This window comes from Cuculus canorus, chromosome 19 (assembly GCF_017976375.1).
Source record: "Cuculus canorus isolate bCucCan1 chromosome 19, bCucCan1.pri, whole genome shotgun sequence".
NCBI lineage: Eukaryota > Metazoa > Chordata > Aves > Cuculiformes > Cuculidae > Cuculus > Cuculus canorus.
This window is the reverse complement of record NC_071419.1, coordinates 5,623,581-5,634,827: the sequence shown is the minus strand read 5'-3', so window position 1 is coordinate 5,634,827 and position 11,247 is coordinate 5,623,581. Positions and strand designations below refer to the sequence as shown.

Here is an 11,247-nt window from a genome sequence, read left to right as displayed (position 1 = left end):
CATGGCATCATCCTCAACCCCAGTTTCATGGCATTGCCCCCAGCCCCCGGCATTGCCTCCAACCCCATTCCCATGGCATCGTCCCCAGCATCGCCTCCAACCCCATTCCCACGGCATCATCCCCAGCCCCCGGCATTGCCTCCAGCCCCATGCCCATGGCATCATCCTCAATCCCAGTTTCATGGCATTGCCCCCAGCCCCTGGCATTGCCCCCAGACCCATTCCCACAGCATCGCCCCCAGCCCCTGGCATCGCCCCCAGCCCCATTCCCACGGCATCACCCCCAGCCCCAGTTCTATGGCACCACCCCCGGCCCCCGGCATCGCCGCAGCCCCACCATCGCTGCCGTGCCCACAGGTCCCTGTGCCAGTGGCCAGGGCAGATGTGTGGCAGCACGAGGAACCCAAGGAGAAAGCAGGGGCTCTTGGCAACTCTGCCTTTTGCTTTTAGCCTCGCCCTCTCGCTATTTATCAGTGACTTTTGTCCTTGGCGAGCTTAGAGGCTGAAAGGGGCTGTATTATATCACATGTAGGCAACTTCTGGGGGGAGAGGGCCGTGCTTTCTGCTGAAACAAAGCGTGGCTTGGCTAAGTCCCCTCTCCTCCCGCAGCACCCGGGTCCCATCTGGTTGACACAGTTTGCTCCAGTGTCTCCTGCTATTAAGCGCCCACTTGCCTGCTTGAATCGCTTGTGCCTCCCCCCAGCCCTGTACCCTCAGCCCCTTTTTCTTGCTTTATTTTTCATTTTCCCCAAAGCCAGGCAGAACTTGCTCCATGGAATGATGTCAGATGTGTGCGAAGCAGACCAATAAAACCTAATGCATCCCCTTCTTTGTCTGCTGGCCTCCCCAGCACCTCACATTTTCCACTCAGAAAGCCACTTAAAACACATCAGCAACAATCCCTCACAAAACAGCCACTTGTTGGCTAATTGTGCCGAGGACCTGCACGTACCGCATTGCGCTTTCTGGTTGAGGAGGGTCTAATGCTGCCAGAGGCCAGGGCTCCCCACCAAGCAGAGTGTGATGAGGACCCTCAGCATCCACCAGGATTGGCCCTGGGGTCTCAGATGCTCCCCAGGGTTTGGTGGTGCAGGATGGGGATATTTCTACTCCCCATGGCCTCAGGTAGGTCTGAATCAGCCGGAGAGGTTGGTTGCAGAGCTGGGAGCGGGACTCAGGTCAGGACCCCCTTTTGCAGGAACAGGGGTGAGCAGACAGACCTGGCAGAGCTGCCTGGTGCTCTCTGTCCTACCTGCTAACTCCTGCTTAGGCAGAAAAGCAGGCAGGACAGCAGGCAGCCACACTGCCAGTAGGACAGGAGCTTGGCAGGGAGACAAGGAGTGTGCTGGGATCCTGTCAGGATGGTGACTTTTTGCACAGTGCTTGTGATCCTGCGGTGATGGCTCTGTGTCTGAAGGCTGAGAAGAGCTGGCTGTACCATGGCGATGGGAGAGAGCTCCCTGGCAGCTTAGAAGGATGCTGGTGGGTTTTGCTGGAGAGGATGGAGACCTAGACACGCACTGGAGAGTAGATAGGGTGGAAGTGAGAGATGCTCCATGATGGGAAGGAGACAGAGGAGTTTGGACCTTTGCCTAATGGAGAAGTACCCAGAAGCCTCTCCCCACGGAGAGATTTTGTGCCTTTTGAGATGGGGGAGAAGAGATCAGCAAGTAGTTAATCTCCTTTGCATCCCAGGGGCGAGAGCATCCCTCTGCCGCAGAGGGTCCCCTAGCACGCCCAGCCTTCCCCCCAGCAGACAGAAAAGTGTGTGGAGTAGCTGCATTTATTTCACTGCAGGAAAATTCCCTCAACTTTTCCTGCTGCCACTCCCGGTGTCCCTGGGGAGCAGGACCAGAGCTGTGTGTAGTCAAGGCAGCCTAGACTTGTGGGGGAAAACTGTCACACCTTTTAGCTTAAACCTGTCTAATCCTACCCTGGTTTGGGGCTAATTTGAGGCAGGAGAGGATTTTCAGTGCCAAAGGCGGCAGCCAGTGATAGCAGGAGGCTTGCGGCAGGCGCTGTGCCGGGCAGGCAGCCCAGAGCCCTCCCGTGCAGCAAAGCACACCTGCCTGCGTTCACCTGCCCGCACTCACCTGCCCACTGAAATGTCACATAGGCAGAGCCGGGTCCGGCTTTCTGCTTTCCCAACAGGGAGCTATGCTGTCGCCTGCTCCGACTGGGTTTGGTGAGTCTCTGCCGTGCTGCCTTGGCCACCAGCAGCCAAGCGATGCGATGTGAGCTTCAAGCAGCTGCCTCTTCTTCTTTTGCTTTGCTTCCAAACCCAGCACAGCACAGCAGGTGACGGGGGGCAGCGCGCACCCCGCATCAGCCACACACCTGGGCAGCAAGGTGGTGCCAGGGGGAAGAAAGGGTTAAGCTGAGCCAGCGCCATCAGAAATCAGAGGATTACAGGTTTGTTGCCGGACTGTCCCATCTGTCACCAGCACAAAGACGAGCCCTGTCTCTGGCTGGGCTGTCAGTGAAGAGCCCACCACTACATTAGGACTCCATTAGGGGAGACCGGCGGTGGGAAATGGCAGCTGTCAGGGCACTATCATTTCTCCTGTAATTCCTCCCGCTCGCTTCTCAACTGCACTTAAATAGCAGGTCTACCCACTGGGCCAATTTTGCATTTTCTTCCTTCTGCTGCTCTTCTTCTTTCTTTAAAGCTGCAGCTCCCTGGGCCCTCTCCCTTGGCAGCCTGCCGGTGCTGGTGCTGCCAGTGGCATCTCCGTGAGGAGAAGGGCTCATGGGCATTAGCATCATCCCTGCTGCCAAGGTTGCTGCGGACCTGCAGTGGTGCCAGCACCATCTGCAGTGGCACCGGGAGGCTCAGAGATGGGACTTCTTGACCCCTGACCTTGGCACAAGCCAGGGGGGTTACAACCTCCGAGGATGGGTTTTACCCGGATAGGCTACATCCTTCCCATCTCCTGCCATCTGTGACTCTCTCCAACCTGGTGAACATTTTCTGGTCCATGCTGCCCTTGCCCAAAAGCCCCAGAGCTGGGGACCATGTCCAGCAACCATGGGCTGGGCTGGAGCAGGGCTTCTTCTTTCACCCTCCAAATCTGCCCAGTCTTGCAGTGCTTGCACTCCCTGCTGCTGTCATAGCCACCTTGGGGTGGGACGCTCCCCCCTGCACCACGCAATCTTGGGATCCATCTCAGTGTGGCATGCCTGACCTAGGGACATAGACATGGACCTAGGGACATGACCATGGACAACCAGGTTTTCTGATGGGACAACATCACCTGAAAACTCTCAGGACACACAGAGAGCATCCACTCCAGGAAGAGCCTCAGGGAAGCATCTCAGCATGGTGGGGACCCCTCTCATGAACCAAATGTTGGCTGGAGGTCTCCACACTCACGCTTCTCCCAGGAACCCCTGGAGCTGCCCACACCCTGCCCTGCCCTCAGTATATCTCCTGCTGGACCTGGCACTGCTGGAGCGCCGACGCTCCCCGCAGAGCCTCCTCTTCCAGAGAGGGATCAAAACAAACACTTCTGCGGGGAAGTGCATTGCAGTGGTGCTCGAAATAAATAACTAATTTCTCCCTACATGATCTCAAGGAGCAGGAGAGGCGTGAATAGCAAGGCCCGGTGTCGGGCTGACTGGACTCCCCGGTGCGGTAATTCAGAGGATGACAAACATAAGCCAAAGAAAAATGTTGAAAAATGGGCACTTCCCGCAGCCCTGAGCAAAGGAGCTATTGCAGGGTTTGGAAATAACGAAGGCAAAAAGAAGGAGAGGGGGGAATTTTCTCATTGAGACCAAGTGAAGTGCCAAACAAGCTGCTATTATGGTGGCTTTGAGAGGCACGGGGAGGGGGTGATGGGGAGGAGAGCAGGGGGAAGGAAAGGAGGGAGGTGGGGTAGAAGAGAGAGAGAGAAGGCTGGAGGAAGGGAGAAGGGTGGGGAACGCAAGGATGAGGGGGATGCGAGGAGCCAAAAGTGCGAGGTGACAAGGGGGAGACGGAGAGAGGAACAAGTTGTGTGATGGTGGCAGGGGCACCGCATGCCAGCACCCCTGTCCCTCGCCTCTGGTCCCCGGCATCTCCCCATCCATCCCCAGCCCGGCTCCCCAGCCACCTTCCACCCCCCGCACCCACCGCCACAGGGAAGGGGAGGAAAAAAAAGAGATGGAAAGAAGGAAAACAAAATATCTACAGTTGTCGAGACAAGGGGAGAAAAATAGAGGCAAACATCCATAATTTTCTCTGTGGGGCTTTGCAGTAATTGAGCCATTTGGATAAAAATAAAGGCAGCAGGCCCTTTAGGTAAGAGGAGCTTTTGCAATCCAAGAAGCCTGAATTATGCGTCTTGTATCACTTGAAACCCCCCAGCCCATCACCCCCCTCCGCCTCCCCCATGTGACACCAAACCACTTTCCCTTTTATTCTTCTTCTCCTCTTCCTCCCCCCCCTCCTTTCTTAAGTACCCTGTCAAACAGCGTCCGAGGAGAGGAGAATTTCAGCTGTCACAACTAATTTCAGCGCGTGTGTGTGTGAAGGTGTGTGTGCCTCGGGCGGGAGGAGGCGGAGGATGGAGGCATCGAATCACTCCTTTCTGGGTTTGTTTTTTGGATTTTTTTTTTCTCAGAAGGAAGATTTACATCAGAAATTTGTTTCTGGAAGTGTTTAAGGCCTGTAATTTCCTTCTTTTTCAATTGCTGACTGATGTCTTCTTCTCACCAGGCTCCCTCCTGGCCATTTCTGTCCATCCAGTGCCAATGCTCGCCATCACCCTGATGGCACACTTTTCCCTCAGTCCTGGTCCTGCCCAGCGCCGAGGAGGCTCCTCCATCTCTTTCCAGGGTCTGAGGCTGCTAAAACTCATCTCTCACAGCCTTAAGTGCCGCATTGGGTCTGGCAGCAGAGGTTATGGCTTCCCTCTGCCGGCTTTAGGCTTCAGATTTGGTCACCTCTTTTTGTAGCCACTTTGAGGTTGGCTTTAGCTGGAGTTTTGAGAGCCAAGTGTGTCTGGGAGCCCCTCCTCAGCTTCCTTGTAGCTCACTTTCAGTACTAGAAGGTCGCTATATGGTCTCCACGGAGCCTTCTCTTCTCCAGGCTGAACAATCCCAACTCTCTCAGCCTGTCCTTGTGTGGGAGGCGCTCCAGCCCTTGGAATATCTTTGTGGCCTTCTCTGGACCCACTCTAACAGGTCCGTGTCCTTCTTGTACTGAGGACTCTGGAACTGAATGCAGGACTCCAGGTGAGGTCTTATGAGAGCAAAGTAGAGGAAAAGAGGGAGTTGGTGCTGAGCCTGTTGGGTCTTCCTGGCTACGGCTTGGAGGAAAAAAAAAGCCTCTGAATCCAGCAACGCAGCCAAGCAGTTTGCAAGAGGGAAGAAGCAAAGTGTGGGCATGGCTGGAGAAGTTGCCTCCACCATGGTTGGAAAACAGGGAGGTTGTGGTGACACAGATCATCTTAAAAATCCTTCCGCTGTGGGCTGTTTCTTTCTCCTGAAATAAATGGGCATTATTGCTTAAGAAAACGATGTGAACTTCTGAAAGGAGGAAAGGTCATCTGCAAGCCCACTGGTGTAACATAGGAGACAGGCAGCAGACGGCGCATCCCAGTGAAAAAGTTCCCTGCCACCACTTTTTTCTTGGAAAGCCACCAAATAACTTCATCAGCAATCCCTACCTACTCACACAGGTGCAAATGAGATGCATAAAATTGGGAAGAGCAAGAAACAGCTGAGAAGGAACGCAACACAACTTAGGTCATGGTTTGAATTTTGAATTTAATATGGAGTGGCTTTGGGAAAGTCGGTCTGGGATTAAACTTGGATTATTGCAGGGTGCAGTGGCAACACCAGGTGGGAAACTCGGTGGGCAGAATCATTAAGGTTGGAAAAGACCTCTAAACTCATCCAGTCCAACTGTCGGCCCAACCCCACCACAGCTACTAAGCCATGTCCCAAAGCGCCACATCTACATGCTTTTTGAACCCCTCCAGGGACCAGGACTCCACCACCTCCCTGGGCAGCTGGTTCAGATGCTTCAGCACTCTTTCAGTTAAGAATTATTCCCTAATATCCAATCTAAACTTCCCCTGGTGCAACCTCTCCTGCATCTCCCATCCCTTCAAGCAGCTGTACCTGGATGGGGTGGTTTAGGTCAAGGCTGCTGTGTTGCTGGGCTGGCAGGCTGATTGTCCACCTGAGGCCACCACCACTGACCCTTCCCTTTTGCTCTGGGGTCCACAGCCAGCTGGCAGAGCTGACGCCTACTGCCTCTTGTCCCACCCTGAACCACACGCTGTGCCACCATCCCACGGCAAGGCCTTGTTGTCCTATCCTGGAGGATACATGAATGCTCAACCATGGTGGGACACCCCAAAAACCACTGGTATCGCCCAAATGCAAGGGCTGGGCAGGGGCCATGCAGCAGCGCCCTGCTTGAGGAATAACTTGGCATGTTCTTTGCATTAATCCTTGACTAACAGGTTGTTGCATCATCCCAGAGTCTCCTGTTGGTCTGATCCGGTGGGAGGGTTGTGACTGAGGGCTGAATCACACCTGGGGGCTCTATCTCAGATGAGGTGGGTGCCCAGGCATCTCCTGAAGCTCCAGTTCCCATTGGAACAGGACTCTAAGGAGCTGGGCAGAGCTCTCTGGAGCATGCCAGCACTCTGCAGCCAGAAGCTTTGTGCCCTCCTCAGGGCTGTTTCCAACCCATTCTCTGCTCAGCCTGTATTTGAGAATGGGATTGCCCCAACCCGCGTGCAAGACCTTGCATTTGGTCTTCTTGAACTTCCTAAGGTTCGCACTGGCCCACCTCTCTACCCTGTCCAGGTCCCTCTGGATGGCATCCCTTCCCTCTAGCATGTCAACTGTGCCACACAGCTTGGTGACATTGGAAAACTCGCTGAGAGTGCACTCAATTCCACTGTCCATGCCATCAACAAAGATGTTAACCCATACAGGTCCCAGTACTGACCACTGAGGAACACCTCTTGTTGCAAGTTTCCACTTGGACATTGAGCTGTTCACCACAATTCTTTGAGTGTGACCATCCAGCAAATTCCTTATCCACTGAGTGGTCCATCCATCAAATCCATGTCTTTCCAATTTAGAGACAAGGAGATCATGCAGGACAGTGTCAAATGCTTTGCATAAGTCCAGGTGATTGGTTACTCTTTCTTCTTCCACTAAACCCCATTGTAGGTGACCATCAAATTGATCAGGCACGCTTTGCCCTTAGTGAAGCTGTGTTGGCCTCCACCAATCACCTCTTTATTTCCCATGTCCCTTAGCATAGCTTCCAGGGGGATTTGCTGGTAGATCAGCACAGAGGTGAGACTGGCCTGTAGTCCCCTGGATCTTCCTTTCTTTTCCAGTCAATGGGAATCTCAGGACTTCTCAAATATGATGGATCATAGAATGGTTTGGGTTGGAAGAGACCTCAAAGCCCAGCCAGTTCCACCCCCTGCCATGGGCACGGACACCTTCTACTGGATCAGGGGCTCCAAGCCCCATCCAACCTGGCCTGGAACCCCTCCAGGGATGGGGCAGCCATGGCTTCTCTGGGCAACCTGGGCCAGGGCCTCCCCACCCTCATCATGAAGAATTCCTTCCTAATGTCTAATTCTTCACACTTCCAATCCAAAGCCATTTAAAGGCATGGTGGCTTAAGTGCCTCCACCACCTCCAGGACTCATGGTGCATCCCAAGAACCTTCAGGCTCCCCAGCCCTTCCTCTTCTCCTCCCAGGCTCTCCCTTCTCCCTCTCCCGGTCTGTAACGAGATGGAAGGGCTGGAAGAGGACGGGAGGGGCTGGAATGGGATGGGGGGTCTGGAACGGGTTGTGGGGTCTGGAACGGGATAGAGGGGCTGGAAGGGGATGCAAGGGCTGGAACGGGACAGAGGGGATGAAACGGGATGGGGGGCTGGAAAGGGATGGAAGGGCTGTAAGGGGACGGTGGCTGGAAGGCGATGGAAGGGCTGGAACGGGATGGAGGGGCTGGAACGGGATGGGGAGGCCGGAACGGGATGAGGGACTGGAAGAAGACAGAGAGGCGGGTGAACCGACCCCCCCCCCCCGACTCCGTTCTCTACCCGAGGGCCGCGCGGTGGGCGTGGTCAGGTGGGTGTGGTTACTGTTTGGCCACGCCCCTCTCCCTGCCAGACCGCCCCGCCCACCAGCACGTGAGAGGCCCCCGCCCACCGCCTCGCGATCCCGCCCCTCCTCAGCCCCACTTCCGGCGGAAGCGGGGGGCTCTTTCCCTTTCCGGGTGCGGGGCCCCGGGTGGTGCGGCGGGACGGCGCGGCGGGGGCGGCGCGCGGGCCATGGCGGAGCTGGCGCAGGGGCAAAGCGCGGCGCCCGTGGGGATCAAGCCCGAAGGTTTCGTCGACGCGCTGCACCGGGTCCGGCAGGTGAGGCGCGGGCCGGGGGCGGGAGGAGGCCGCGGGGCGCTGCTAGGCCGCGGGGCTGAGGCGGGGCCGCCGTGAGAGGCAGGGCCGCCGCACCCCGGCGTCTCTCCTCTCGGGAGCCCCCGGGGCTCTGCCCTGCGGAGGGACTGGAGGCAGGCCGAGGGGCGGCGGGGGTGGTGGCGGTGGCCGAGCTCTGGGCTGGCAGGGGGAGAGGCGAGAGGGGGCTCTTGACAAGCCCGGGAAGAGGCGAGGAGTGGTAGCAGAGCCCTGAGGAAATGCCAGGAGGCGGCGATGGGGCTTCTGCCAGGTCGGGGGGCGGTGGTGGGGCTCTGGGCAGGCTTACAGAGACGCTGGGGGTGGTGATGGGGATCGTGCCAGGCCGAGAAGAAGCGAACGATGGTGGCTGAGCTCCAGGCAGGCCGGGGAGAGGCTGGGGTGACGATGGGGCTTCTATAAGCCGGGAGCAGCGGTGGCAGCAGAGCCTCTGACAGACCCCTCTGGCGCGGGTGGCCGCCGGGGCTTGTGACACGGCGAAAACGCTGCTCTGCGAAGAAGGAGGCAGTCTAGAACTGGCGGGAGCTGTCATCTGCCACACTCTCGTTCTGCACTTTGTAACGTGTGGGTGTGAGTTTAATGCTAATTCCATTTTTGTGGAAGGTCACTGCAGGAATGAGAAGATGCTGCTCACAGCACAGATTTTGTGACTGTTCGTCACTTTTCTGCCATGTTGCAGGTGTTTATTCTGTCTCTGAACAGGTTGCACTTCACTTGTGCTTAGTAATTGCACCTGAACAAGACGTAACGCAGCTAAATACCAGGACCACAGCCCAACTGGCACTGAAAGACCCTGACTTCCTTCTTTCCAATGTTACAGGCCGGGTGGGAGAAATCTTCTGTTGCTCAGACTTGCTTTTCTCGTTTCACTGTGAAACTTCTGAAGAAACTAAGCTGAACTGTAAGACCTTTCAAGCCTCTCTCGTGGAACTTAAGTGGCTTCCTGTTGCTCGCAGCTCACTCATGAATCAGTGCGGCAGCATGTCCACATTCTCTGAGGTCTTCTCTGACTGTTACAGCAGTGCTTGCTGTTCTTGATGAACACCTTGTGCCTTCCCAGAGGAAATCATGAGCTGATCTGCTCTTCAGTTCTTGGTGCCTTTCTCAGCATAAATATTGCAGCAGGCATGCTGTATGTTGGCTCCCTACCGGATGAGGCCACACATCAGTTTTTTCAATGGCTAACAAAGCACTATGGCCTCGATGGCTTGTGATGTCTGAAAGCTTTGCTGTTAGCCTGGGAATGTCTACAGGATACGGTTACATTGAGAGGTGTTGTGGCTGTGTTTATCTTGACCTGGTCATCTGTTACCGAAGGCCTCTCATCACAAAAACATCTTGTTGAATAGCTGATAGCAGTTGAATAATCTTTGGATAACTTGGTTATGTAGAAGAAAGTAATAATTTGCTGGTTAGTTGCAGCTTGTTGAAGCTGTTGTGTACGTGTTGGAAGTGCCGCAGTGCGGAGCACTCATCCTATCAGTAGCAGGCTAGATGTGACAGTGGGATGGTGTTAGGGTAAAACGTAGCGCTGACTGAAAACTGATCTGAATCAGTGTTACGTGGTTACCGGCATCATGTTCGTAGAGTGAATATGTGAGGTCCCTTAACTGACACACGAAGAAGAGGGAATATTAGATAATTCTGTAACCGGTCTGTGTTCACTTGTTCTGAATGTGCTGTTCTTAAGGCTGTTACACCTGCAAGAATATATTTGGTTTCCGTGAGCCTACAGTTTAAGATAGTCTGAACTGGAAGATTTCCCAGACTGCCAGCTTCAGGTCAGGCTCTGCTTTGTAGCAGCTTTCCTGCTATCTTTTCACGCTGGAAACAAGTGTGTTGAGAAATGTGCACTCTGCATGTGTTCATGGGAGCGCAGTGGCGTACGTTGTTATGCAGCAAGTTGTATGCTGCCTGCTGAAGGTGATTTTTTTTTTTCTGTTAGAATTTGTGGGATTAAAAGAATTCTTGGCAAGTGCTAAAATTTCCCCTCTCTGCAAAAGCACTCAATTTATTCTAGTTTGATAGAGGCTTTATTAGGGAGTAGGTGGTCTCCTCCTGCACAGATGATCAGGATAAATTGTTGCTATTGAATTGTTACTGAATGCCAATGAGGATGGTCTGAATCGCTCAGTGGACTATTTACCTCACCACCCAAGCAATCTGTGATGAAACTTTCCTGCTGAGAATCTAGTGGGATGTAAAGGCAGTTACACCTAACGCTTCACTGGAAGTGATGGCAGAGCTTTCACTGAGTAAGCTTAAAGTTGCATTTGCCTGAACCTTAGTGATCGGTATGAAGATGTCAGCTTTTGTACTGATTCTGGCCAGTGCCACTACGTTTTCTGAGTATTTCTTTTGCTTTAAGGGGATGAGGGAGCAGAGGAAAAAACTCAGTTGTAGTTCTTGTGTTATGGTTTGGCATTTGAACTCTTTGAAAGTTTAATCTTACACTTAAGACTAATAATAAAATCTACTAAATTCAGCTCTCATGAGAGCCTTAACACCAAAATCACACTGTGGAATACAGTGCTCGGTTACTAATAACTAAATAATTCAGGGCAAGTAAGAGTTTCCCAATCAATCACAGTAACTGTTCCTCAAAGTCACTAGTATGTGAGATGACATGGGAGTAAGAAATCTCGAATAACTTTGAAAGAAATTACTTGTGTGTTGCTTTCACTGTTTGTGCTGGACTTGCTTGGGCATTTTGTGGACTCTTAAATATTTGTAATGCATCAAAAATAACTTCTCCAAGTGAATGCCAGGGCTTTGAGATGGCCTGTCCTACATCTGCTGCACCACGCCTCT

At 53.9% G+C, this 11,247-nt stretch overlaps 1 protein-coding gene across 2 annotated transcripts in view; it reads left to right on the top strand.

Annotated features, from left to right (window-relative positions):
- Positions 1 to 8,217: 8,217 nt before the first annotated feature.
- FUBP3 (far upstream element binding protein 3) overlaps positions 8,218 to 11,247 on the top strand; it is a 38,884-nt gene continuing 35,854 nt past the window's right edge. Inside the window, exon 1 of one of the 2 annotated variants that reach the window (XM_054084056.1) lies at positions 8,218 to 8,385. In XM_054084056.1, the coding sequence (XP_053940031.1) occupies positions 8,299 to 8,385 (87 nt within the window). In that variant the 5' untranslated portion in view covers positions 8,218 to 8,298. The remainder of the gene's footprint in view (positions 8,386 to 11,247) is intronic. The other variant, XM_054084055.1, reaches the window with a different exon arrangement.